This window comes from Dryobates pubescens, chromosome 31 (assembly GCF_014839835.1).
Source record: "Dryobates pubescens isolate bDryPub1 chromosome 31, bDryPub1.pri, whole genome shotgun sequence".
NCBI lineage: Eukaryota > Metazoa > Chordata > Aves > Piciformes > Picidae > Dryobates > Dryobates pubescens.
The window spans coordinates 7,177,630-7,205,371 of record NC_071642.1 but is presented as its reverse complement, the minus strand read 5'-3'; the positions used below and the strand labels follow the sequence as shown (position 1 = coordinate 7,205,371).

The 27,742-nt window shown below is 57.0% G+C and overlaps 1 protein-coding gene across 1 annotated transcript; it reads left to right on the top strand.

Moving 5' to 3' along the window:
- Nucleotides 1-6,271: 6,271 nt before the first annotated feature.
- Nucleotides 6,272-22,843, top strand: ENTPD4 (ectonucleoside triphosphate diphosphohydrolase 4). The gene is made up of 12 exons (XM_054174810.1): nt 6,272-6,386; nt 7,647-7,844; nt 9,826-10,031; nt 10,794-10,944; nt 11,047-11,150; nt 12,785-12,844; nt 14,994-15,148; nt 16,548-16,714; nt 17,967-18,291; nt 19,886-19,971; nt 21,314-21,475; nt 22,564-22,843. The coding sequence occupies exons 1-12, from the start codon at nt 6,379-6,381 to the stop codon at nt 22,787-22,789; spliced, it is 1,848 nt and encodes a 615-aa protein (XP_054030785.1). The 5' UTR covers nt 6,272-6,378; the 3' UTR covers nt 22,790-22,843.
- Nucleotides 22,844-27,742: the final 4,899 nt, after the last annotated feature.

Below are 27,742 nucleotides of genomic sequence, written 5' to 3'. Positions count from 1 at the left end.
GAGAGAGGAGGTGTGGAGGTGAGGAATTTGGCCTGTGGGTTTTGTTTCAGCTCTCACATAATCTGACCTAATTTACCATTCCCTGGCTGAAGGGATGAATGGAACAGGGAGAGGCAATGCCCAATGTGTATAATTAAAGTTGTCTTTTGTGTTACTTCCTGGACCCAAAACAAAAAAAAAAGAAGAACTAAAAACCTTATTTCTTTTTTTTTTTTCTCTCAACTTGCCTTTCTGGTTTGAAGCCCTGAGGAAACAATGGGGAAGGTGCAGCACACACTGGTGCTGCTGTTGGGACTGCCTGGTGGCACCGGGCAGAGGAAGCCAAGAGGATTCCCACAGGGTTTGCTGGCTCTGCCTCTGGCTTTGGCTCTGCTTTATTTTGGGGGTTGTTGTTGGTATTTTTTTTTTCCCCTCCCCTGGCTTTGTTTCTAGCAGCCAGCAAAATGATATCCAGTAAGGTGGGAAGACATCACAGAGTCACCAAGGTTGGAAGAGACCTCAAAGGTCATCAAGTCCAACCTGGCACCACAGAGCTCATGAGTGCTAAACCATGGCACCAAGTGCCACGTCCAACCCCCTCTTGAACACCTCCAGGGATGGGGAATCCACCACCTCCCTGGGCAGCACATCCCAATGGCCAACAACTTTCTCAGTGAAGAACTTTCTCCTCACCTCCAGCCTAAACTTCCCCTGGCACAGCTTGACACGGTGTCCTCTTGTTCTGGTGCTGGTTGCCTGGGAGAAGAGACCAACCCCTTCCTGGCTACAACCTCCCTGCAGGCAGTTGGAGAGAGCAAGAAGGTCTCCCCTGAGCCTCCTCTTCTCCAGGCTAAGCAACCCCAGCTCCCTCAGCCTCTCCTCACAGGGCTGTGCTCCAGACCCCTCCCCAGCTTTGTTGCCCTTCTCTGGACACCTTCAAGTCTCTCAATGTCCTTCTTAAACAGAGAAGCCCAGAACTGGACACAGGACTCCAGGTGTGGCCTAACCAGTGCTGAGCACAGGGCACAAGGACTTCCCTGCTCCTGCTGGCCACACTGTTCCTGATGCAGGCCAGGATGCCCTTGGCCTTCTTGGCCACCTGGGCACACTGCTGGCTCATGTCTGTCAAGCTTGGGATGATCCTGTTCTGCCAGCAAGCTCTCACATGGCTTTGGTCAAATTGTTTCCTCCTGATGGACTTCATCACTTCTTCTCTTGGGGAAGGTTTTGTGAGATAAGGAAACAAAACCCAAGGATGAGAGAAGGGCTTTGCAGATGGGGCCATGGCTGAGAGGCAGCCCCAGCCTGCTGCTACAGTGCAAGCAAAGCAAACCTCAGCTTCATCGACCCCAAAGTGAGCCCAGGCAGCACATCTGGGGAGGCTGGGCAGTGGGGGACACCTCTGCAGCTGTGGCATGGGCAGAGAAGCATTTTAACAAACCACCACCACAATGCCAGCAGAAAAGTCCAGCTGGGAGACATGGCCCAGCCCTGCCTCCTCTTTCTCCTCCTCTACAGCCCCCTTTGCACCTCCAGCAGCCCAGGGGTTGATCAGCAGCCACAGGCAGTGCCACCCACCAGCTGCCCCTCGTATCTGCTCACCCTGCTGCACAGCCTGGGCTGATATTTGGGAGGGTGGGGTGGGGTGGATGCTGTGCTCCCCTGAGATAGGGGCCAGCACCCTGCACACACCTTCCTCAGGCTGTCTTGTGCCTGCCCTGGAGGTGGTTGCTCCTTTGGAGATGAGTGATGCCCCAATTCCAGCTCTGAGTCGCCACCAAGCCATTTTCTCCAGGCACCCATTCAGAAGCAGATGCTTTTAGCAGGGTGGATTTATCCCAGATCCCCTCTGAAGCGCACAGGGAGTGGGGTACAAAGCAGGATTTGGTGCCTGGAGGACACCTTCCTCCTGCCTGGGCAAACCACCAGGAGCAGAGCATCCAAATGGGAACCCAAGCTCCAACCAGCACAAGCGCCAGGCAGCGGGGGGAGGTTGGTGGTGCTCCTGGGGGGCTGAGAAATGCACACAGACATCCAATATTTTCTCCCTTGCTGCAAAAAGCCTGCAGCTGGGAATAATTAGCATGCACAAAACCAACTCACACATTCCTCCCAGCCCTTCCATTTTGTGCTGCCTACAGACTTGGGCAGCGAGGGGTCCGTGGCAGCTCTCAGTTGCTGCTTCTTTTTCAGGAACAACCTCGGCCAGCCCAGGCCAAGCCCTGGCCAAAGCTTGCCCATGGCACAGGAGCCACTCTCAATCCCCAGCACACTACCCCCCAGGGCAGCTTAGGTGTTTGATGGCAGCAGTGCCTTTTTAAAATGTATTTATTTATTTATTTATCTTTCCTTTTCTCTTCCCTTCCCCTTTTCTTTTCCTTTCCTCTTCTCTCCCTTTCCTCACCTCTCCCTTCCCTCTTCTCTCTCCTATTCTCTTCCTCTCCTCACCTCTCCCTTCCCTCTTCTCTCTATTCTCCCCTTCCCTTCCCTTCCCTTCCCTTCCCTTCCCTTTCCTTCCCTTCCCTTCCCTTCCCTTCCCTTCCCTTCCCTTCCCTTCCCTTCCCTTCCCTTCCCTTCCCTTCCCTTCCCTTCCCTTCCCTTCCCTTCCCTTCCCTTCCCTCTTCTCTCCCCTCCCTTCCCTCTTCTCTCCTCTCCTTCTCCTCTCCTCTGCAAACCTCTTCCTCTCTTCTCCCTCTCCCTCTCCTCTCCCTTCCCTCTTCCCTTCCAGTCACAGCTTGCACCAACTACTTTTGGACTGAATTCAGTCCAGAAAGGGACCAAGGAGCTGCTGGGTTTTAGCTGCAGGGCTGAGCCCCTGCGATGCCAGGGTGGGTCCCACCAGCCCAGTGCTTGAACATCCGCTGTGCTGAGCGAGGACAGGGAAGCCCTGAAGGGCCACATGCTCCTCACCCCGTGGGACACCAGGCTCAGCGCCATTCACTGGGCTGAACCCCCTGCCCCCGGCAGAGTTTTGCTCCCTCTTCTGAGCCCTGGCACTGACACCAGCTCCAGCACCTGCCCCAGGGCTCCATATTCCTGCTGCTAAGCAAGGATAGGTCTAAGAGCCTCTCCCTGGAGGTCCTGTCATTATCTCAGCATAATTCACCATCCCAAAGCACCTGATCTGCTGCCCGGGGCCACATCCAGCGCTGCTGGGGATCGGTGGCACACCCAGCACAGCTGTCCCTGCAAGTTCAGGGCTCTCTGCTGTGCTCTGATCCATCCTTTCGCCCTCTGCCCTTTCACCCCAGCAGCCGGGCTGAGGCTGAAGCTTCAGCCCAGGGCTCCCAAACGGGTGCCAGTGGGAGAGCTGAGACACTGGCAAAGCTTCTCAGCCTTCCCACCGGATCATGCCTGGGATGAATCCGTGGATAAACTTTTTCTTTCCCTGCTGGCTGAAGGCGCTGCGTGGGCAGAAGCTGTGCTGCCGCTCAGTGGCGACGCGCAGGAGGGCTCCCTGCTTTGCCAGCAGGTTTTCCTTCCAGGCAAGGAGAGGCTTTTTGCCTCCCTCTCTCCCTCCCTCTTGCTTTCCTTCTTTTTTTCTTTCCTTCTTTCTTTCCTTCCTTTCCTTCCTTTCCTTCCTTCCTTTCCTTCCTTCCTCCCTTCTTCCTTCCTTCCTCCCTTCTTCCTTCCCTCCTCCCTTCTTCCTTCCTTGCTCCCTTCCTTCCTCCCTTCTTCCTTCCTTCCTTCCTCCCTTCTTCCTTCCCTTCCTTCCTTCTTTCCTTCCCTCCTTCCTTCTTTCCTTCCTTCCTTCTTTCCTTCCCTCCTTCCTTCTTTCCTTCCTTCCTTCTTTCCTTCCCTCCTTCCTTCCTTCCCGCCTTCCTTCTTTCTTTCTTTCTTTCATTTATTTCTTTTTTAACCCAATCTTATTTATTTACTGCTGATAGATATTTAGATATTTGTTCCAGGCACTACAATGCCCTGCTGTATTTATGGAGTCATAGAATCGTGGAATCCCAGACTGGTTTGGGTTGAAGTGACCTTCAGAGCTCATCCAGCGCAACCCCCTGCAGTCAGCTCATCCATCTGCAACCAGGGCAGGTCGCTCAGAGCCTCAACCAACCTGACCTGCAATGGTGCCAGGGATGGGGCCAGCTCCCACCTTTCTGGGCAACCTGGGACAGGGTCTCACCACCCTCAGTGCAAAAACTTCCTTTCTCTAGACTGGCTCTCCTTCTTTCAGTTCAAACCATCACCCTTTGACCTGTCACAACAGGCCCTGCTCAAACATCTGTCCCCAGCTTTCTTTAAGTCCTGAAAGGCTCCTCTCTCCTCTGGAGCCTTCTCTTCTCCAGGCTGAACAACTCCACCTCACTCAGCCTGGCTTCAGAGCAGAGGGTTTCCAGCCCCCACATCATTTTTGTGGCCTCCTACGGCCCAGTTCTAACAGTCCTTGCCCTTCTGCTGGGGGCTTCAGAGCCGGCCCCAGCACTGCAGGGGGAGTCACAGCAGAGGGGCAGAATCATTTCCCTGCCCCTGATGCCCACGTTGCTGGGGATCAGCCCAGGACAGTGCTGGGGCTAGTGCTGGGGCTAGAGCTGGGGCTGGGAAGTGGCTGGAAGCACTCAGCGCCAGCTCCGCATAGCCTCAGCAATGCCACAGCCCTTCCCACAGCGCCGCTCCCAGCCCACCGGCAGCCCCTGGGCCACGCCCCCACCCATACCCACGGCCAATCACGAGCACGCCTCAACCATGGCCACGCCCCGTCTCATACCTTGACCGCTCACGACCACACCTCATCCTTGGCCTCGCCCACTGGCCCCGCCTCCCCAGGGCCGGTTACGCCCCCGGGGAATCCCTTCCCCACCCACTGCCGGCAGCACCACGTGCGTGCGTGTTGGCGTCACGTCCGGCGGCGGGACCCGGAAGTGGTGCCGTGGCCGGTTGCTATGCGGCGGGCCGGCGGCGGGCCGGCAGGTGAGTGTGGTGGCGGCGGCTATCCGGGCTTTATGGCTGGGGAGGCGGAAGGGAGGGTTCCTCCGAGGCTGGCCGTGCCTGGGGGGAGCGTGTCTGTGCTCTCAGGGTGGGTCCCGGTCGTCGGGGGTGCCGCTGCGGTTTTGGGGAGCGGGATGAGAGGTGAGACAGGGCCGTGCCGTGTGGCCTCTCCGATGCTGGCGTGTGAGGAAGAGGTTTGGGATTTCCACAGCCACCCTGCATGTTCCACTCCCTGCGGGCTTGTGGGACTCACTCGGAGCGGGAGTGGGCGGCTGCGGTTTGGCAGCCGCGCAGGGAATTGGTGGCACCTCGGGCAGCTGCTTTCGCAAGGCTGGGGCGTGTGGGGAAGGGCTGCGAGGCCAGCTGGAGGGGGTGGGAAAAGAAGGGAAGTCCTGACCTGGCCTGGAGTGTCGGCATTTGTGTGGTGATCTCCTCTTTAAGTGGTGCTGCAGTTCTATAGCATCTGGAGGCTTTGCATTGCAGGCAGAGGCTTTGCAGGTAGTAGCAGAGCTGAAGATGCTCTGCTTAAAAAAGCTTGTGCAGCAGCTGTGCTGCTGTCTGTGCCTGGCTTCTTTTCATCTTCCTGAGCAGAGCAGTGAGCAGCTATGCTGCAGGCAGAGTCAGCCTGAGAAGGATGCCCAGGACACCATCCAGGCAGGCTTTGAATGTCTCTGAGAGTGGAGATGCTACAGAGCCTCCCAGAGCAACCAGTTCCAGTGTCCCTCCACCCTCATGGGGGGTGTTTTCTGTTCACTAAGTGTCTTGCTGAGCTCTATCCTGACAGATCTTGCCAGAAAAAATGGCCTCAGGTTGCACCAGAGGAGATTTAGGTTGGGCATGAGGAACAATTTCTTCCCCTTGAGGCTTGTCAAGGCCTGTGCCAGGCTGCCCAGGGCAGTGGTGGAGTCCCCAGCCCTGGAGGGGTTTCATAGCTGTGTAGATGTGGTGCTGAGGGCCAGGGTTTAGTGGTGCTTTGGCAGTGCTGGGTTAAGGGTTGATCTTAAAGGGCTTTCTCAGTCAAAACTCTGTGGTTCCATGAATTCCTTGTGGTTTGTACCTTATGCCTCATGTCACTGGGCACCACTGAGAGGAGAGTTTGCTTCCTTCTTTCCATTCAGATGTCTCTCTGCATTCATATTGCTGTCTCCTCTCATCATTTGAGAGACACCTCAGCACCTCTATCATCTTTGTAGCCCTACACTGAACTTCCTCTGTGTATTTCTTGCCCTGGGGGGGCCTCAGACTGGGCATAGCATTCCACATGTAGCCTCCCCAGAGCAGAGGGGAAGGACCTGCTGCTAGTGCTGTTCATAATGCTGTCTGGAAGCTCATCTCTGGTTTCTCTTTCATTCAGGAACAGAAGAGCCATGGCTTTGAGGAAGGTTGATGTGCCTTGTCAGGCTGAGGTGACTGGCTGATGTTTGAACACCAGCTTGGGTTTTCTCTCTGCTGGTCACACCCAAAATGGGGAGGTAAGGATCTCAGAATGGGGAAGTAAGGATCCCAAAGCAGCTGCCAGGGAAGCTAGTGATAGATTCATGGCTGATAATGAACTCAAAGATGGGAATAGTGCCCTGAGTGCCCTCAAGGCAGGGAATGGGCAAAGCATGGTGTCTGGAATCTGCTGAGGTAGGAACTGCCTGGAGGCTGAGCCCAGAGAGTGGTGGTGAATGATGCCACAGCCAGCTGGCAGCCAGGCACCAGTGGTGTGCCCCAGGGATCAGTGCTGGGCCCCAGCCTGTTCAATATCTTTATTGATGATCTGGAGGAGGGCATTGAGGCAGTTATCAGTAAATTTGCAGGTGACAGCAAGCTGGGGGCAGGAGTTGATCTGTTAGAGGGTAGGAGAGCTCTGCAGAGGGACCTTGCCAGGCTGGGCAGATGGGCAGAGTCCAACAGGATGGCATTCAACAAGTCCAGGTGCCAGGTGCTGCACTTTGGCCACAACAACCCCAGGCAGTGCTACAGGCTGGGGACAGAGTGGCTGAGAGCAGCCAGGCAGAGAGGGACCTGGGGGTAGTGGTTGAGAGTAGGCTGAAGATGAGCCAGCAGTGTGCCCAGGTGGCCAAGAAGGCCAATGGCATCCTGGCCTGCATCAGGAATAGTGTGGCCAGCAGGAGCAGGGAAGTCCTTGTGCCCTGTGCTCAGCACTGGTTAGGCCACACCTGGAGTCCTGTGTCCAGTTCTGGGCCCCTCAGTTTCAGAAGGACATTGAGAGACTTGAAGGTGTCCAGAGAGGGGCAACAAAGCTGGGGAGGGGTCTGGAGCACAGCCCTGTGAGGAGAGGCTGAGGGAGCTGGGGTTGCTTAGCCTGGAGAAGAGGAGGCTCAGGGGAGACCTTCTTGCTCTCTCCAACTCCCTGCAGGGAGGTTGTAGCCAGGTGGGGGTTGGTCTCTTCTCCCAGGCACCCAGCACCAGAACAAGAGGACAGTCTCAAGCTGTGCCAAAGGAGGTGAGGAAGAAGTTCTTCCATTGATCCCAGGGATGTGCTGCCCAGGGAGGTGGTGGAGTCCCCATCCCTGGAGGTGTTCAAGAGGGGCTTGGATGTGGCCCTTGGAGCCATGGTTCAGCTGTCAGGAGGTGTCAGGGGGTAGGTCACAGGTTGGACTTGCTGATCCCTGAGGCCTTTTCCAGCCTGGTGGATTCTAGGATTCTATTCTCTGCCTTTTTTTGGGGGGGGTGAGGTGTAATAAAGTCAACTTTTCAAGCAGATTGTCCTCTCTGGATTTTAGGATCAGCATCTCATGTTTGCTTCCTGCTTCTTGGCACTTCAGCATCTCTCCAGTGGGATGTCCACGTGTCCTCAACACCAGCCTGAGGCAGATCCTGGTGGTTGGAGTCCTGGCTGCTGCTCTCTCTCTGCTTTACTATTCCCTGGTGGTCATCAGGAGCAAGTATGGGCGTGCCTACAGGGACAAAAGCTTCCACAGGTGAGGGAGCTGGCAAGGGGCTTGTGGAGGGGAAGGGGAGGTGGTTTGGGACTGAGAGAGCGAGCTCTGGCAGCTCATGTCTGTAAAAGGCATGGGGGGTTACAAGGGCTCTGCTTGGTTGTCCCAGAGAGGTTCTCCTCCCACTCTGCTCTGCCCTGCTGAGGCCACATCTGGAATATTGTGGCCAGCTGTGGGCCCCTCAGTTCCAGAAGGACCTCAGGGAACTGCTTGAGAGAGTCCCTCCCAGAGCCACAGAGCTGCTGCAGGCAGTGGAGCATCTCCCTGTGAGGAACTGGGGGTGCTGATTGACAGCAGCTGAACAGGAGCCAGCAGTGTGCCCAGGGGGCCAAGAAGGCCAATGGCATCCTGGCCTCCATCAGGACCAGTGTGGCCAACAGGAGCTGGGAAGTCCTTGTGCCCTGTGCTCAGCACTGGTTAGGCCACAGCTGGAGTCCTGTGTCCAGTTCTGGGCTCCTCAGCTCAAGAAGGACATTGAGAGACTTGAAGGTGTCCAGAGAAGGGCAATGAGGCTGGGGAGGGGTCTGGGGCACAGCTCTGTGAGGAGAGGCTGAGGGAGCTGGGGTTGCTTAGCCTGGAGAAGAGGAGGCTCAGGGGAGACCTTCTTGCTCTCTCTAACTCCCTGAAGGGAGGTTGGAGCCAGGTGGGGGTTGGTCTCTTCTCCCAGGCAGGCAACCAGCACCAGAACAAGAGGACACAGTCTCAAGCTGTGCCAGGGGAAGTTTAGGCTGGAGGTGAGGAGAGAGTTCTTCCCAGAGAGAGTTGTTGGCCATTGGAATGTGCTGCCCAGGGAGGTGGTGGAGTCCCCATCCCTGGAGGTGTTCAAGAGGGGATTGGATGTGGCACTTGGTGCCATGGTTTAGTCATGAGCTCTGTGGTGCCAGGTTGGACTTGATGATCTTTGAGGTCTTTTCCAACCTTGGTGATACTGAGGCCAGGCTGAGGGAGCTGGGACTTGGAGCAGAGGAGCCTGAAGGCTGCCCTCATTGCTGGGGATAAAGATGTGCTGGGCTGGAGCCAGGCTCTGCTCAGGGATGTCCAAGGACAGACCAAGGGGCACTGGGGGCAAGCTGGAGCAGAGGAGGTGTCAGGGGAACAGAAAGGAAAACTTCTTCATTGTGAGGGTGCTGGAGCCTTGGAGCAGGCTACCCAGGGAGGTTGTGGAGTCTCCTGCTCTGGAGAGATCCCAAACCCACCTGGATGTGTTGTGTGTGACCTGCCCTGGGTGATCCTGCCCTGGCAGGGGGCTGCTTGGACTGGCTGATCTCCAGGGGTCCCTTCCAACCCCTCCCCTTCTGTGCCAATGTAGGAGTGAAACATTCTCATCTAAGCTGATTTGAATGCCTCAGGAGTTCAGGCTGAGCTTATCCTATGTGCTGTGTCTGCAGCAGCTCAGGAAAACAAGAGGCACAGAAATCCTGAAAGGCTTGGGGTGGGCAGGGACCTTTCAAGCTCATCCAGTCCACCCCCCCTGCAGCCAGCAGGGACATCCCCAAGCAGAGCAGGTTGCTCAGAGCCCCAAACAACCTGACCTGCACTGGTGCCAGGGATGGGGCAGCTCCAACCTGTCTGGGCAGCCTGGGCCAGGCTCTCAGCACCTTCCTTCCTTCTCTCCCCTCTGAATCTCCCTCTTTTAGTTCAATCCATCCCCCCTTGGCCTGTCACAACAGGCCCTGCTCAAAAAGTCTGTCCCCAGCTTTCTGCTCAGCCTCTTTAAATCCTGCTGGGGCACCAGAAGGTCTCCCTGGAGCCTTCCCTTCTCCAGGCTGCACAACCCCAACCCTCTCAGCCTGGCCTCAGCACCAATCCTTTTGCAGCTCAGTTTGGATGTTTGCTGTGGGGACTGAATCCTCAGCAGGGACACTTCAGGGTTGGTTTTTTGTCTTCACAGCAGTGACAGCTGTGGGGTTCCTGGGTTTGAAGCTTCCCTGGGGGACTTGAGTAACCTTTAGTTCTCTTGCAGATACCTTGCCAGGGTCACTGACACAGAGGCCACAGACACCAACAATCCCAACCTCAACTATGGCATCGTTGTGGACTGTGGCAGCAGTGGCTCCAGGATCTTTGTGTATTGTTGGCCCAGGCACAATGGCAATCCCCATGACCTGCTGGACATCAAGCAGATGAGGGACAAAGCCAGGAAACCAGTGGTGATGAAAATTAAACCAGGTACTGGGCAGAGAGGCACCTCCTGGGTGGCTCTCTGGACAGGAGGGGATCCTCCTGGGTGGGGAGGGTCTGGCCAAGAAGGCCAAGGGCATCCTGGCCTGCATCAGGAGCAGTGTGGCCAGCAGGAGCAGGGAAGTCCTTGTGCCCTGTGCTCAGCACTGCTCAGGCCACAGCTGGAGTCCTGTGTCCAGCTCTGGGGCCCTCAGTTTAGGAAAGATGTTGAGCTGCTGGAAGGTGTCCAGAGAAGGGCAACAAAGCTGGGGAGGGGTCTGGAGCACAGCCCTGTGAGGAGAGGCTGAGGGAGCTGGGGTTGCTTAGCCTGCACAAGAGGAGGCTCAAGGGAGACCTTGCTGTCTCCAGCTCCCTGAAGGGAGGTTGTAGCCAGGTGGGGGTTGGTCTCTTCTCCCAGGCAGCCAGCACCAGAACAAGAGGACACAGTCTCAAGCTGTGCCAGGGGAGGTTGAGGCTGGAGGTTAGGAAGAAGTTCTTAACAGAAAGAGAGATTGGCCACTGGGAGGTGGTGGAGTCCCCATCCCTGGAGGTGTTCAAGAGGGGCTTGGATGTGGCCCTTGGAGCCATGGCTTAGCTGTCAGGAGGTGCTGGGTGCCAGGCTGGACTCGAAGATCTCTGAGGTCATTTCCCACCTGGTTCCTTCTGTGATCTGTATTCCCTGGCTTTGCCCTTTGGCTTCTGTTTGGTGCTGCAGGTTTTCCCCCAGCTCACAGCTGAGCTGCTTCCCTCTCCTCCTTTTGCTTCCTGCAGGCATCTCAGAGTTTGCCAGCTCTCCAGGCCAGGTCAGTGATTACATCTCCCCACTGCTCAGCTTTGCTGCTGAGCACGTGCCCCGTGCCAAGCACAAGGAGACTCCTCTCTACATCCTGTGCACTGCAGGCATGAGGATCCTGCCAGAAAGGTGATTTGCTCTCTTCTCTTTCAGCCTTTCCCACCCCAGTCCTGCCCTGCCTGACTGGTTTGGGGTTTTCTTGTTTTTTTTTTAACTGTGCTTCTTTGGCAGCCAGCAGAAGGCAATCCTTGAAGATCTGCTCACTGATATCCCTGTGCAGTTTGACTTCCTCTTTTCAGACTCCCATGCAGAGGTGATTTCAGGGAAGCAGGAAGGTGAGCTCCATGCACATTCTCCTGGGGGTGTTTGTTGCTTTTCCAATGCAGCCTGGATTCATTTATTGCTTTGGGTGTTTTTTTTTTTTGTTAATGCTTTTTACAGCTCTGCTTTGACCAAGAGCCCTCAGCAGCAGCAGATCATCTGCTGTGAGCTATGGAACCACAGAATGGTCAGGGTTGGAAGGGACCTCAAGGCTCAGCCAGTTCCAACCCCCCTGCCATGGCCAGGGACACCTCACACCACAGCAGGTTGCTCACAGCCACCTACAGCCTGGCTGCAAACACCTCCAGGGATGAGGCTTCCACCACCTCCCTGGGCAACCTGTGCCAGGCTCTCACCACCCTCATGAGGCTTCTTCCTCACAGCCAATCTGCATCTCCCCACTTCTAGTTTAGCTCCATCCCCCCCAGTCCTATCCCTCCCTGACACCCTCAAAAGTCCCTCCCCAGCTTTCTTGTAGCCCCCTGCAGATCCTGGAAGGCCACAATTAGGTCTCCTGGGAGCCTTCTCTTCTCCAGACTGCCCAACCCCAACTCACTCACTCTGTCCTCACAGCAGAGCAGTTCTCTCTCTCTCTTCTGACTCCTCTAAAGGTTTTCTCATTAGCAGTGAAAATACCTTCAGTGTTTAGCAGGGATTTGAGTTCATTTTCTCTGCTTTTGGGGAGGGAGTGGGGAGAATTAGGCACAAGGGATTGATGGGAGAAGCATGGCAGGGAACAATGGTTTCTGAAGGAGCCATGGTTTGATGGGATCAGCTTGCTGAGAGGCTGAAAGTCATAGAACCATGGAATGGCTCAGGTTGGAATGGAGCTCAGAGATCCTCTCCTCCAACCTCCCTCCCATGGGCCAAGGACACTTCTCCACTAGACTCAGCTGCTCAAGGCCTCATCCAGTTTGGCCTTGAAGACCCCCAGGGAAGAGGCAGCCACAGCCTCCCTGGGCAGCCTGGGCCAGAGTCTCCAACCTCCTACTGAAGAACTTCCTCAGCTCCACTCTAACCCTGCTCTGCCTCACCTTCAAACCATTCCCCCTTGGCCTGGCTCTAGACCCCCTCAGCAAAAGTCTCTCTGCAGCCTTCCTGCAGGATCCCTTCAGCTCCTGGCAGGCAGCTCTGAGGTCCCCCTGGAGCCTTCTCCTCTGCAGGCTGCACAGCCCCAGCTCCCTCAGCCTGTGCTCCCAGCAGAGCTGCTCCAGCCCTTGGAGCATCTTTGTGACCTCCTCTGGCCTCACTCCACAGCTCTGTGTCCTTCTGCTGCTGGGGACCCCAGAGCTGGAGGCAGGATTGAAGGTGAGGTCTGAGCAGAGCAGAGCCCAGGGGCAGAATCCCCTCTGCTGCCCTGCTGCCCACCCTGCTCTGGCTGCAGCCCAGCACCCAGCTGCCTTTGGGCTGCAGGAGGGCACTGCTGGCTCCTGGGGAGCTGCTCAGCATCCCCAAGGCTCTTTCTTGAGAGCTTTAAATCCCTTCTGCTTTACTATATGAAGTTGGGAGTTTCATCCCTTGGGAGGGAAGGATGAGAAGAGCTGGTCAGGGATCTTTAACCTCCAAGGGCTTTATCCACTGAAAGATGAGCAGTGATCAGAAAATCCTCCTCCTGAAATGCCCCAAGCTCTGTTCTTTATCCCCACAGGAGTTTATGCATGGATTGGCATCAACTTTGTGCTTGGAAGATTTGAGCATACAGATGATGGTGAGTATCTGAACAGGGAACTGGGTTTTTGGGAGCACTCCCAGTACATCCCTGCAGCAGGGACCTGCTGGAGCAGGGCCAGGGGAGGCCACAGCAATGCTGGCAGGGCTGGAAGCCCTCTGCTGTGAGGCCAGGCTGAGAGAGTTGGGGTTGTTCAGCCTGGAGAAGAGAAGGCTCCAGGGAGACCTTCTGGTGGCCTTGCAGGACTTGAAGAAAACTGGGGACAGACTTTGAGCAGGGCTTGCTGGGACAGGCCAAGGGGGGATGGTTTGAACTGAGAGAGAGAGATTGAGGCTGGAGAGAAGGAAGAAATGTTTGACACTGAGGGTGCTGAGAGCCTGGCAGAGGGGTGGGAGCTGCCCCATCCCTGGAACCATTCCAGGTCAGGTTGTTTGGTGCTCTGAGCAACCTGCTCTGGTTGGGGATGTCCCTGCTGGCTGCAGGGGCTTGCACTGCATGAGCTTCAAAGGTCCCTTCCCACCCGAACCAGTCTGGGATTCTATGGTTCAAGGATGGCTTTGCTGTCACTGCTGCTGCTGTGCTTTTAGAGCCAGATATTAGTGGAGGTTCATAGAATGGGTTGGGTTGGAAGGGAGCTCAAAGCTCAGCCAGTTCCAGCCCCCCTGCCATGGGCAGGGACACCTCCCACCAGCCCAGCTTGCTCAAGGCCTCATCCAGCCTGGCCCTGAACACCTTCAGGGAGAGGACATCCACAGCCTCCCTGGGCAACCTGTGCCAGTGTCTCCCCACCCTCACCCTCAAGAATTTCTTCCTCATCTCCAGTCTCAATCTGCCCTCTCCCAGCTCAAAAGCTGCTGCCCTTCATCCTGTCCCTCCCAGCCCTTTCCCAAGGCCTTGCAGAAGACCTCTTCCATCCCAAGCTGCTGCTGTGGCCTCAGCTTTTGCTGTGAAGTTTTGGCAGTCTGCATTGCTCCCCAAAACCCCCAGAAGTTAACCCAGGGGCAGAGCACTGCTGCTTTAGGCCTCCCCTAGGGTGAGGGGGAGCTGTTTCTCACTGCCCTCTTGCTCTCCTGCAGCATTTCTCAGTCACCATCCCTGGAAGTGTTGGAAAAGAGCCTGGATGAGGCACTCAGTGCCGTGGCTTAGTTGATCCCCCAGGGATCAGTGCTGGGCCCCATCCTCTTGAACATCTTCATTGATGATCTGGATGAGGGGGTTGAGTCAGTCATCAGCAAGTTTGCAGATGACACCAAGCTGGGAGCAGATGTTGGTCAGTTAGAGGGCAGAAGGGCTCTGCAGAGGGACCTCGACCGACTGGACAGATGGGCAGAGTCTAATGGGATGGCATTGAACAGGTCCAAGTGCCAGGGGCTGCACTTTGGCCACAGCAACCCCAGGCAGAGCTACAGGCTGGGGACAGAGTGGCTGAGAGCTGCCAAACAGAGAGGGACCTGGGGATGCTGATTGACAGCTGCCTAAACATGAGCCAGCAGTGTGCCCAGGGGGCCAAGAAGGCCAATGGCATCCTGGCCTGCAGCAGGAATAGTGTGGCCAGCAGGAGCAGGGAGGTCATTGTGCCCTGTGCTCAGCACTGGTTAGGCCACACCTGGAGTCCTGTGTCCAGTTCTGGGCCCCTCAGTTTCAGAAGGACATCGAGACACTTGAAGGTGTCCAGAGAAGGGCAACAAGGCTGGGGAGGGGTCTGGAGCACAGCCCTGTGAGGAGAGGCTGAGGGAGCTGGGGTTGCTTAGCCTGGAGAAGAGGAGGATCAGGGGTGACCTCATTGCCCTCTACAACTACCTGAAAGGTGGTTGTAGCCAGGAAGGGGTTGGTCTCTTCTCCCAGGCAACCAGCAGCAGAACAAGAGGACACAGTCTCAAGCTGTGCCAGGGGAGGTTTAGACTCGAGGTGAGGAGAAAGTTCTTCACCGAGCGAGTCGTTCGTCATTGGGATGTGCTGCCCAGGGAGGTGGTGGAGTCCCCAGCCCTGGAGGTGTTCAAGAGGGGATTGGATGTGGCACTTGGTGCCATGGTCTAGTCGTGAGGTCTGTGGAGACAGGTTGGACTTGATGATCCCTGGGGTCTCTTCCAACCTTAGTTACACTGTGAGACTGTGATGAGGGTGACAGGTTGGACTGGGTGATCTCTGAGGTCTTTTCCAAGCTGCTTAACTTCTGTGTTCTGTCCAGAGGATGAAGCAGTTGTGGAGGTCCTTGTGCCAGGCAGTGAGAACAAGGAGGCCATCTTCAGAAAGAGGACAGTGGGTATCCTTGACATGGGTGGAGTCTCGACTCAGATTGCATATGAAGTCCCTAAAACTGTAAGCTTTGCCTCTCCACAGCAGGTTATTATCTGTGCAACTTCCTCCTTTTGCTTTTGGAGCTCCTTTTCATGCATTGTCCTTGGTCTGTAGTTTGGTTTTTGCCCCCCCACCCCTCTTCACCCCCCCTCCATTTGTTTTGAGTCCTCCCCCTCCTTTACATCCCATGGCACCAAAAAAAAAACCCAAAGCAAGGGATCAAAGCTGGCAGAGGCCTTCCTCAGCTGAGCAATTCATTTGTCTTGGGCATTCAGAGGGTTGCTTTCAAGCAGTGTCAGTGGCCACTGGTTTTATTCACAGTGGGTCTGGGCACTGTGGCTGCTGTGCATGCAGGGATGTAAATGTGTGTTGGACTGGAGGCTGGATTTGGGTGTTGTGTGGTGGTTCTTCTTCTGTGAGAGAGAGCCAGGCCACAGCTGGAGTCCTGGCTCCAGTTCTGGGCTCCCCAGTTCCAGAGGGACAGCAGAGAGTCCAGGGGAGGCTGGGAAGATGCTGAGGGGCCTGGAGCAGCTCTGGGAGCAGCAAAGGCTGAGAGCCCTGGGCTGAGAGCCTGCAGAAGAGCAGCCCCCTCTGGCCATTGTGCACCTGGGCAAGCTGCTGTGGGTGCCCTGCTGGAGCAGGAGGGTTGGACTGGGTGAGCTCCAGAGGACTCTTCCTCAGCTCCACTCTAACCCTGCTCTGCCTCACCTTCAAACCATCCCCCCTTGGCCTGGCTCTAGACCCCCTCAGCAAAAGTCTTTCTGCAGCCTTCCTGCAGGATCCCTTCAGGTCCTGGCAGGCAGCTCTGAGGTCCCCCTGGAGCCTTCTCCTCTGCAGGCTGCACAGCCCCAGCTCCCTCAGCCTGTGCTCCCAGCAGAGCTGCTCCAGCCCTTGGAGCATCTTTGTGGCCTCCTCTGGCCTCACTCCACAGCTCTGTGTCCTTCTCCTGCTGGGGACAGCAGAACTGGAGGCAGGATTGGAAGTGAGGTGTGAGCAGAGCAGAGCCCAGGGGCAGAATCCCCTCTGCTGCCCTGCTGCCCACCCTGCTCTGGCTGCAGCCCAGCACCCAGCTGCCTTTGGGCTGCAGGAGGCACTGCTGGCTCCTGGGGAGCTGCTCAGCACCCAGCACCCCCAAGGCTCTTTCTGCAGGGCTGCTCTCAACCCACTCTGCCCCCAGCCTGGAGTTGTGTCTGGGATTGTCCTGACCCAGCTGCAGGGATAATCTCCTGTTACCTTCCTGGAGAAATGACCCAGAGCAGGACTAGCAGGGGAGTCCTCAGGTCTGCCTCTCCAGTGGGCACTGAAGTTGAGAGCAGCTTGCCCCAGTGCGTCGCGAACTGGAGCCAGCAAAGGGCGGCAGGTGGCTGCTGGTCAGTTTTGTGTCATCTTTAGGTCCTGGCTCCTGTTCTTTCCACCTCACCTTGGTGCTTTGTGTTCCCTACAGGAGGAGGTAGCCAAAAACTTGCTGGCAGAGTTCAACCTGGGTTGTGATGCTCATCAAACTGAGCACATCTACAGAGTCTACGTCGCCACCTTCCTGGGCTTCGGAGGCAACGCAGCGAGGCAGAGATATGAGGAGAGCCTCTTTGCCAGCACAGTGCTCAAGAACAGGTAGCTGGCTGCAGGCCCTGGGGGATGTGGGTTCTGGGCTTCACTAGGCTCACTGAGCCCCTAACTGAACACCAGTTGTGGTACCTCCACCACAAGAAGGACAGAGCAGCAGGGCAGGGGATAAAGAACAGAGCTTGGGGCATTTCAGGAGGAGGATTTTCTGATCACTGCTCATCTTTCAGTGGATAAAGCCCTTGGAGGTTAAAGATCCCTGACCAGCTCTTCTCATCCTTCCCTCCCAAGGGATGAAACTCCCAACTTCATATAGTAAAGCAGAAGGGATTTAAAGCTCTCAAGAAAGAGCCTTGGGGGTGCAGGGTGCTGAGCAGCTCCCCAGGAGCCAGCAGTGCCCTCCTGCAGCCCAAAGGCAGCTGGGTGCTGGGCTGCAGCCAGAGCAGGGTGGGCAGCAGGGCAGCAGAGGGGATTCTGACCTTGGGTTCTGCTCTGCTCACCTCCAATCCTGCCTCCAGCTCTGGGGTCCCCAGCAGGAGAAGGACACAGAGCTGTGGAGTGAGGCCAGAGGAGGCCACAAAGATGCTCCAAGGGCTGGAGCAGCTCTGCTGTGAGCACAGGCTGAGGGAGCTGGGGCTGTGCAGCCTGCAGAGGAGAAGGCTCCAGGGGGACCTCAGAGCTGCCTGCCAGGACCTGAAGGGATCCTGCAGGAAGGCTGCAGAGAGACTTTTGCTGAGGGGGTCTAGAGCCAGGCCAAGGGGGAATGGTTTGAAGCTGAGGCAGAGCAGGGTTAGAGTGGAGCTGAGGGGTGGTGAGAGTCTGGCCCAGGCTGCCCAGGGAGGCTGTGGCTGGCTCCTGCCTGCAGGTGCTCAAGGCCAGGCTGGATGAGGCTTTGAGCAAGCTGGGCTGGTGGGAGGTGTCCCTGCCCATGGCAGGGGGTTGGAACTCGAAGATCTTTAAGGTCCTTTCCAGCCCAACCCATGCTATGACTCCCTGACTTAGTGAAACTCTTCACTTCCAGAGCATGCTGCAGGCAGTTCTGAAGTCTCTGCACATGAAGCAGCTTTTTGCTGCTCTTGTAAAGTTCTTCCCAGAAAGAGGAAATGGCCACTGGGCTGTGCTGCCCAGGGAGGTGGTGGAGTCCCCAGCCCTGGAGGTGTTCAAGAGAGGCTTGGATGTGGCCCTTGGAGCCACGGTTCAGCTGTCAGGAAGTGCTGGGTGCCAGGTTGGGCTTGCTGATCTCTGAGGTCTTTTCCAAGCTCCTTGATTCCATGCTTCCTGTGCTTGCTCTCCCTTGCAGGCTGCTGGGCAAGCAGACAGGTCTGACCTCTGATTCCCCCTACCTGGACCCCTGCCTGCCCCTGGATGCTGAGGATGAAATCCAGCAGAGTGGGCAGGTCCTGCACCTGCGGGGCACGGGCGACTTCCAGCTCTGCCGTGAGCTCCTCCAGCCCTTCATGAACAAGACCAATGAAACCCAGACCTCCCTCAATGGTGTCTACCAGCCTGCTGTGCCCTTCCACAACAGTGAATTCTATGGCTTCTCAGAGTTCTACTACTGCACTGAGGATGTGCTGCGCATGGGAGGAGACTACAACGCTGCCAAGTTCACTAAAGCTGCCAAGGTGAAGTGCTCCTGAGGGGAAACCCTTGGCCAGTGGCCATGCCCCAGGCTGCAGAGAGGGTGGCTGGAAAGCTGCCCACTGGGAAAGGGCCTGGAGATGACAGCTGGCTCAGCATGGGCCAGGCTGTGCCCACAGGTGGCCAAGGAGGGCCAGCAGCAGGGTAGGGATTGTGCCCCTGGACTGGGCACTGCTGCAGCTGTGTCTCCAATCCTAGGTTCAGTCCCAGGCCTCTCACTGCCAGAAGGACAGTGAGGAGCTGGAGCAGGGCCAGAGAAGGGCAAGGAAGCTGGGGAAGGGGCTGGAGAGCGGGGCTGGGGAGCAGCTGATGGGGCTGGGGGTGTTCAGTGTGGAGGAGGCTGAGGGGAGACCTTCTGGCTCTCTACAGCTCCCTGAACAGGGCTCTCTCCTCTCTTCTCCCCCTCTCTTCTCCCCCTCTCTTCTCCCCCTCTCTTCTCCCCCTCTCTTCTCCCCCTCTCTTCTCCCCCTCTCTTCTCCCCCTCTCTTCTCCCCCTCTCTTCTCCCCCTCTCTTCTCCCCCTCTCTTCTCCCCTCTCTTCTCCCCCTCTCTTCTCCCCCTCTCTTCTCCCCCTCTCTTCTCCCCTCTCTTCTCCCCTCTCTTCTCCCCCTCTCTTCTCCCCCTCTCTTCTCCCCCTCTCTTCTCCCCCTCTCTTCTCCCCCTCTCTTCTCCCCCTCTCTTCTCCCCCTCTCTTCTCCCCCTCTCTTCTCCCCCTCTCTTCTCCCCCTCTCTTCTCCCCCTCTCTTCTCCCCCTCTCTTCTCCCCTCTCTTCTCCCCCTCTCTTCTCCCCTCTCTTCTCCCCTCTCTTCTCCCCCTCTCTTCTCCCCCTCTCTTCTCCCCCTCTCTTCTCCCCCTCTCTTCTCCCCCTCTCTTCTCCCCCTCTCTTCTCCCCTCTCTTCTCCCTCTCTCTCCCCTCTCTTCTCCCCCTCTCTTCTCCCCCTCTCTTCTCCCCCTCTCTTCTCCCCCTCTCTTCTCCCCCTCTCTTCTCCCCCTCTCTTCTCCCCCTCTCTTCTCCCCTCTCTTCTCCCCCTCTCTTCTCCCCCTCTCTTCTCCCCCTCTCTTCTCCCCCTCTCTTCTCCCCCTCTCTTCTCCCCCTCTCTTCTCCCCCTCTCTTCTCCCCCTCTCTTCTCCCCCTCTCTTCTCCCCCTCTCTTCTCCCCCTCTCTTCTCCCCCTCTCTTCTCCCCCTCTCTTCTCCCCCTCTCTTCTCCCCCTCTCTTCTCCCCCTCTCTTCTCCCCCTCTCTTCTCCCCCTCTCTTCTCCCCCTCTCTTCTCCCCCTCTCTTCTCCCCCTCTCTTCTCCCCCTCTCTTCTCCCCCTCTCTTCTCCCCCTCTCTTCTCCCCCTCTCTTCTCCCCCTCTCTTCTCCCCCTCTCCCTTGGTGTTTTTGGGGGGCTCTTTCTTTGCCTTTTTCCTTTGGGTTTTTTTTGGTCGCTTTCATCTTTGGGGTTTCTTTTGTGTGGTGTTTTTTGGGGGTGTTTTGGGGTTCTTGGGGGGGGTTTGTTTGTTCAGTTGGTTTGTTGGGGGGGGGTTCAGTTGGGGCTCTGTGTGTTCAGTTTGGTTTTGCCTTGCCTCTCTTGCAGGAGTACTGTGCCACGAAGTGGTCTGTCCTGCGGGAGCGTTTTGACCGGGGCCTTTATGCCTCACACGCTGATCTCCACAGACTGAAGTAAGTGCCCTCTGTGTTTGCTCAGCACCTGGCATTCATTCAGCCCCACACCTTGGCCAGGGCTGGGGGAGCTCAAGGTGGAGGCCCAGTGAGCCAGCTCATGAAGTCATGCACAGGTGTGGACAGAGCCTTTCGGGATTGCATCAGCCGGCAAAGGGGAGGGGAAACAAAGCCAAACACAGCCCCAAGGGCTGCTGGAGAACAAGGGCTGCAGGGCACAGCACTGTGACCTGGGGGCCAAGAAGGCCAAGGGGGTCCTGGGGGCATTCAGAGGAGTGTGCCCAGGAAGGCCAAGGGGTGCTGGGGGGAGCTGAATCATGACAGCCAAGCAGCTCAAGCAGCAGGAGCCTGACTCACCCCCCAGAGCTCTCAGGAGACACTGGGGTGAGAGAGGTCTTGGTCCCCACAGCCTGCAAGCTATGTGTGGATGAGGACACAGCCACTGATGGGACAGGCAACTGCTCCACTCATTGCTTGAGGGCCACTGGGCAGGGAAAACACCAAACTGGTTGGAGGGGAAAGAAGTGAAATGCAAGGAAGAAGCAGCTGCAGCAGCACAGGCTGGGAGGGGATCTGCTGCAGAGCAGCCCCAAGGAGAAGGAGCTGGCAGTGCTGCTGGGCAGCAAGGGCTGCAGGGCACAGCAATGAGCCCTGGGGGCCAAGAAGGCCAAGGGGGTCCTGGGGGCATTCAGAGGAGTGTGGCCAGCAGGGCCAGGGAGCTTCTCCTCCCCCTCTGCTCTGCCCTGCTGAGGCCACACCTGGAATATTGCATCCAGCTCTGGGCTCCCCAGCTGAGGAGGGACAGGGAGCTGCTGGAGAGAGGCCAAGGGAGGGCTGCAAGGCTGCTGAAGGGACTGCAGCACTGCCTGGGGAGGAGAGGCTGAGAGCCCTGGGGGTGCTGAGTGTGGAGAGGAGAAGGCTGAGAGGGATCTGCTCAATGGCTCTCAAGAGCTGAGGGCTGGGGGGCAGGAGGGAGGGGACAGGCTCTGCTCAGCTGCACCCTGGGCCAGGCCAAGGGGCAAGGGATGGAAAGTGCAGCACAGGAGGTTGCAGCTCAGCAGGAGGAGGAACTTCTGCCCTGGGAGGCTGCCAGAGGCCTGGAGCAGGCTGCCCAGAGAGGTTGTGGAGTCTCCTTGTGTGGAGCCTTTGCAGCCCTGTCTGGATGTGTTCCTGTGTGCCCTGGGCTGGGTTCTCTGCTCCTGCCCTGGCAGAGGGTTGCACTCCAAGGTCTTTGGAGGTCCCTTCCAGCCCCTAACCTCCTGTGAGCTGTGGTCAGGACGTGTCAGGTGGAGCTCTCTCTCTAAGCACTGCTCTGAACTCCTGCCACTCTTCTTTCCCTCAGGTACCAGTGTTTTAAATCTGCCTGGATGTATGAAGTGTTCCACAGTGGCTTCTCTTTCCCTGTCACTTACAGCAACTTGAAGACAGCTCTGCAGGTGTATGACAAAGAGGTGCAGTGGACCCTGGGGGCCATCCTCTACCGAACTCGCTTTCTACCTTTAAGGTAGCAGCTCTGCCCTGCAGTGCCTGCAGAGGGCTTTTGGCTGGAAAGTGGGGGATTTGGGTGAAGGGGGCAAAGGGTGGTGGCAGCAAAGAAGCTGATAGGTAGGGGGAGAGGAGAGGTTCCTAATGTGGCCTCAAGGAGATTCCTCCAGGAAGGCTGCAGAGAGACTTTTGCTGAGGGTGTCTGGAGCCAGGCCAAGGGGGAATGGGTTGAAGCTGAGGCAGAGCAGGGTTAGAGTGGAGCTGAGGTAGTTCTTCAGTGTGAGGGTGGTGAGAGTCTGGCCCAGGCTGCCCAGGGAGGCTGTGGCTGCCTCCTGCCTGGGGGTGTTGAAGGCCAGGCTGGATGAGGCCTTGAGCAGCTGCATCTAGTTGAGAGCTGTCCCTGCCCGTGGCAAGGGGGTTGGAGTGGATGATCTCTGAGCTCCCTTCCAACCTGAGCCATTCTGTGATGTTCCAGGTAGCTCAACTAATCCTTTATAAAGCCTCTTGTGCTAACTCTGCCCTACTGAGGCCACATCTGGAGCATTATGCCCAGTTGCAGAGGGACAGGGAACTGCTGGAGAGAGTCCAACAGGGCCTTGAAGATGCTGAGGGGCCTGGAGCAGCTCTGTGAGGAGCAAAGGCTGAGAGCCCTGGGGCTGAGAGCCTGCAGAAGAGCAGCCCCAGAGGGGAGCTGAGCAATGCTCAGCAAGAGCTAAAGGAGCTGGGGGGGGCAAGAGGCTGGGGCCAGGCTCTGCTGAGTGGTGCCCAGGGGCAGCACAAGGGGCAGAGGGCACAAACTGGTACCCAGGAGGCTCCATCTGACTGTCAGGAGAAAGTAGTTTGGTGTGAGGGTGCTGGAGGCCTGGAGCAGGCTGCCCAGAGAGGTGGTGGAGCCTCCTGGTGTGGAGAGCTCCCAACCCCCCCTGGGCACTGTGCTGCTGGGCAGGCTGCTGGGGGTGCCCCTGCCTGGATGATCTCCAGAGGTCCCTCCCAGCCTCCCTGCTCTGAGCTCCTCTCCAAACCGAGCTCTGCCCCCGCGGTGAGACGGCCTGGAGGCGAACTGCCTTCCCCCCCCTTGACCCCTGCCCTGCCTTTGATTCTTCCCAGAGACATCCAGCAAGAGAACTTCCGTGGCAGCCACTCACACTGGAGGAGCTTCTCCTTTGTTTACAACCACTACCTGTTCTCTGCCTGCTTCCTGGTCGTGCTGCTCTCCATCCTGCTCTACCTGCTGCGCCTGCGCCGCATCCACCGCCGCATGCTGCGCAACTCCTCCTCCCCTGCCCTGTGGCTGGAGGAAGGGCTCCCCCCACAGAAGATCCCAGGACCCTGAGGAGATGCTGGGATGGAGCTGTGCTTTTGTTGGGACTTGCTACACACACACACACACACACAAAAAAAGCCATTTTTTGCCTCAGGGTTCCTCCTTTTTGCCCCTTTCAAGCATGGAAGAAGCAGGTTTGTGCCCAGAGCGTGTGAGAGGGAAGGGCTTTGGAGAGGTGGGAGTGTGGGGGTCAGCCTGGCTTAGTCTCACCAAGTTCCAGCTGCCAAAAGTCACCTTGTTTTGTTGCTGTTTTGTTTGACTATTGCACTTTCATGTGTGTCATGGGAGTGAGCAGGAGCTCGCTGGCAGGCAGTGGGGCAGCAGCAGCTTCAGCTCTGTGTGGTCAGAGAGTGAGTGTGAGGATGAGTGAGGCTCTGAAGGAGGTTTTTCTGCTCTGTGCCAGGGTTGCTCTCACTTCTCCATTCTGAGTCTCCCCAAGTCCAAGGAAAGAAAGTGCAGGCTTCTCAGGAAGGGGGGAAAAAAAGCCCAAGCAACCCTTTTAGGTCAGCTTTTGTGTTCTGCAATCAGTGTTGTGATAGAGAAGGAAATTCAGTTGCAGGCAGTGCTGGGCTTCCACAAAAGCAGCTCAACAGGAGCCAGCAGTCAGCACCTGCAGCCCAGAGAGCCAAGCAGAGCCTGGGCTGCAGCAAGAGAAGTGTGGCCAGCAGGGCCAGGGAAGGGATTCTGCCCCTCTGCTCCACTCTGCTGAGACCACAGCTGCAGCTCTGGGGCCAGTTCTGGAGCCTCTGTGCCAGGAAGGATCTGGAGGGGCTGGAAGGTGTCCAGAGAAGGGCCACGAGGAGGAGCAGAGGGCTGGAGCTGCTCTGCTGTGAGCACAGCCTGAGGGAGTTGGGGTTCTGCAGGCTGCAGAGGAGAAGGCTCCCAGGAGACCTAACTGTGGCCTTCCAGCATCTGCAGGGGGCTCCAAGAAAGCTGGGGAGGGACCTCTGAGGGTGTCAGGGAGGGATAGGACTGGGGGGGCTGGAGCAGAACTAGAAGTGGGGAGATTCAGATTGGATGTGAGGAAGAAGTTGTTCCCCATGAGGGTGGTGAGAGCCTGGCACAGGTTGCCCAGGGAGGTGGTGGAAGCCTCATCCCTGGAGGTGTTTGCAGCCAGGCTGGAGGTGGCTGTGAGCAACCTGCTGTGGTGTGAGGTGTCCCTGGCCATGGCAGGGGGGTTGGAACTGGCTGAGCCTTGAGGTCTCTTCCCACCCTGCCAGTTCTGTGGTTCTGTGATAGACTCAAATCAGTTTGGGTTTAGTTTTTGTTTATTTGTGAGAGTTTTCCCTTTTGTCTTGGAACCAATTTCCTCAGAGTGGCCAAAGTCACTTCATTAAACCTTTGATTTCTCTTTCCTAATCACTCAGAGAGCTCCCTGAAGCTCCAGTAAGGTGTTGGAGAACTGGAGCATGCCTCAGCTTTTTGGTTCTGCTAGGCTCAGCCCCTGCCCTGTGTCTTTTTCCTTGTGGAGTCCTCTGCTCTGTTAATTTATGTTTTATTTAAAACAGTTGATTTTACTTGAAGGTAAAAAATTGTCCATGATTAAAGGTCAGATTTCTATGAGCTCCTGGTGTGTGGAGATTTCAGTGCATTTCTCTTCCCACTGGATCCAACTGGCGAAGCCTTTCTTCTCTTCTGGGAGGTGTGAGCTGCCCTGGTTCCAGGGCTGTGGAACACCTTTGTCAGTGGCATTCAAGCACCCTCAGCAGGTTGGTTGATGGCACCAAGCTGTGTGGTGCTGTGGACTCGCTGGAGGGAAGGAATCCATCCAGAAGGAGCTTGGCAGGCTTCAGAAGTGGGCTCAAGAAGTCACAGTGTAAGGTCCTGCATCTGGATCAGGACAGCTCCAGGCTGGGTGCACAGTGGGTTGAGAGCGGCCCTGCAGAAAGAGCCTTGGGGGTGCAGGGTGCTGAGCAGCTCCCCAGGAGCCAGCAGTGCCCTCCTGCAGCCCAAAGGCAGCTGGGTGCTGGGCTGCAGCCAGAGCAGGGTGGGCAGCAGGGCAGCAGAGGGGATTCTGCCCCTGGGCTCTGCTCTGCTCACACCTCACCTCCAATCCTGCCTCCAGCTCTGGGGTCCCCAGCAGGAGGACACAGAGCTGTGGAGTGAGGCCAGAGGAGGCCACAAAGATGCTCCAAGGGCTGGAGCAGCTCTGCTGGGAGCACAGGCTGAGGGAGCTGGGGCTGTGCAGCCTGCAGAGGAGAAGGCTCCAGGGGGACCTCAGAGCTGCCTGCCAGGAGCTGAAGGGATCCTGCAGGAAGGCTGCAGAGAGACTTTCGCTGAGGGGGTCTAGAGCCAGGCCAAGGGGGAATGGTTTGAAGGTGAGGGAGAGGAGGGTTAGAGTGGAGCTGAGGAAGAAACTCTTCAGTGTGAGGGTGGTGAGAGCCTGGCCCAGGCTGCCCAGGGAGGCTGTGGCTGCCTCCTGCCTGGGGGTGTTGAAGGCCAGGCTGGATGAGGCCTTGAGCAGCTGAGTCTGGCTGAGAGCTGTCCCTGCCCGTGTCAGGGGGGTTGGAACTGGATGATCTTTAAGGTCCTTTCCAACCCTAAGCACTCTGTGACTCTCTGATTTAAAGATGTTTCCATTTCATGAAGGATTTTTTCCTGTGTGCCCGCCAAATCTGAGCTCTTCAGCTGAGAGCCTGGTTTGCATGCTGCTCCTTTCTGAGCACCAGCTGAGTGCCTGCTGAGATAAGTCCTCTCACTTCTGCTGGCTGGGCCTGTGCAAGGAGCCTGTTGCACTTGCAGGCTGATAAGGATTATCAGCAAACTGACACTGCCCAATTGTTCCTGGGCCTCTCCTTCCTGCTTCTGAGCTGCCTCAAGCCCAAGAGTGCAGAACCTCTGCCTGCAGCCCCAGATAAAGGACCCTGCCCTGGCCAAGGGCTGACGTTGGGGGGGAGGAAACAGCAGGATGTGACTGAGCAAAACCCAGGCAGATGCCAGCAGCCTCTCAGCACAGGAGAGAATGTCTCAACTGCTGCAAGTGAAAACCAAACTAACCAAAAATGGCAATCACCAAAGACAAACCCCAAACTGGGTGAAAACCACAACCCCCTGAAGGAGTTCAAGTTCTGCACAGTGAAGGTGGTGAGAAAGTGAGCAGGAAAGTGCACAGAATCACCAGGGGTTGGAAGGGTCCTCCAGAGAGCATCCAGTCCAACCCCCCTGCCAGAGCAGCATCACCCAGGGCAGGTCACCCAGGAATGCATCCAGGGGGGGTTGGAAGCTCTGCACACCAGGAGACTCCACAACCTCTCTGGGCAGCCTGCTCCAGGCCTCCAGCACCCTCACACCAAACAACTTTCTCCTCCTCTTCAGGTGGAACCTCCTGGGTGCCAGCTTGTCCCTGTTGTTCCTGGTCTTGTCATTGGGCATCACCAACCAGAGCCTGGCACCTTCCTCCTGACCCCCACCCCTCAGGTATTGATAGACATTGATCAGATCCCTCTCAGCCTTCTAATCTCCAGCCTAACCACCCCCAGGGCTCTCAGCCTTTCTTCACAGCAGAGCTGTTCCAGTCCCTTCAGCATCCTCAGAGCCTCCATTGGACTTTTCTCTCCTGTTGTGGACATTTTCCCTTCCCTTGTGGCCATTTCCCCTCCTTTGATGACATTTTTCTCTCCTTTGTGGCCATTTTTCCCCCCATTTGGTGGACATTTTACCTCCTCTTGTGGGCATTTCCTCCTCCTTCATGGGCAGTTTCCCTACTTCTTGGCATTTTACCATCCTTTGTGGGCATTTTCCCTCCTTTTTGAGCATTTTCCCTTCCTTTGTGGCCATTTTCCCTCCTTCAGCTCTCTGATGGTGATCTGCTTGGTGAGGTGAGCAGGACTCAAGATGCTCCAGAGGTGAGGAGTGGTTGAGCACCACTTCCAAAACTCCAACCCCCTGGCTCTTGCCTGGTGGCTGTGGGGCAGGCTGTGGATGTGGTCTGCCTGGACTTCAGCAAGGCCTTTGACACTGTCCCCCACAGCAAACTCCTGGCCAAGCTGCCAGCCCCTGGCTTGGCCAGCAGCTCTCTGTGCTGGGTTAGGAACTGGCTGGAGGCTGAGCCCAGAGAGTGGTGGTGAATGGTGCCACAGCCAGCTGGCAGCCAGGCACCAGTGGTGTGCCCCAGGGATCAGTGCTGGGCCCCAGCCTGTTCAATATCTTTATTGATGACCTGGAGGAGGGGATTGAGGCAGTCATCAATAAATTTGCAGATGACACCAAGCTGGGGGCAGGAGTTGATCTGTGAGAGGGTAGGAGAGCTCTGCAGAGGGACTTTGCCAGGCTGGGCAGATGGGCAGAGTCCAACAGGATGGCATTCAACAAGTCCAAGTGCCAGGGGTTGCACTTTGGCCACAGCAACCCCAGGCAGAGCTACAGACTGGGGTCAGAGTGGCTGAGAGCAGCCAGGCAGAGAGGGACCTGGGGGTAGTGGTGGACAGCAGTGGAACATGAGCCAGCAGTGTGCCCAGGTGGCCAAGAAGGCCAATGGCATCCTGGCCTGCATCAGGAACAGTGTGGCCAGCAGGAGCAGGGAAGTCCTTGTGCCCTGTGCTCAGCACTGGTTAGGCCACAGCTGGAGTCCTGTGTCCAGTTCTGGGCTCCTCAGTTCAAGAAGGATATTGAGAGACTTGAAGGTGTCCAGAGAAGGGCAACAAAGCTGGGGAGGGGTCTGGGGCACAGCCCTGTGAGGAGAGGCTGAGGGAGCTGGGGTTGCTTAGCCTGGAGAAGAGGAGGCTCAGGGGAGACCTCATTGCTCTCTCCAACTCCCTGCAGGGAGGTTGCAGCCATCAAACCCATGTGTCACCAGCCTGGAGAGCAGGATGTGGTGTGGGACAGAGTCAAAGGCTTTGCTCAGGTCCATGGGGTGTTTTCTTTCACCTCTCTTGAGGGGCTCTGGAAGAGGGGGAAGATGCTTGGAGGAGGGGACTGACCCCATATCATTCTTGCAACCCTAGATGAAAGGGAAAGAAAGAA

What these genes read in the sequence shown, in the direction of transcription:
- ENTPD4 (XM_054174810.1), top strand. An exon ending in AGGGACAAAAGCTTCCACAG is followed by an intron (nt 7,845 to 9,825) that starts GTGAGGGAGCTG and finishes GTTCTCTTGCAG; the next exon opens with ATACCTTGCCAGGGTCACTG. An exon ending in ATGAGGATCCTGCCAGAAAG is followed by an intron (nt 10,945 to 11,046) that starts GTGATTTGCTCT and finishes CTTCTTTGGCAG; the next exon opens with CCAGCAGAAGGCAATCCTTG.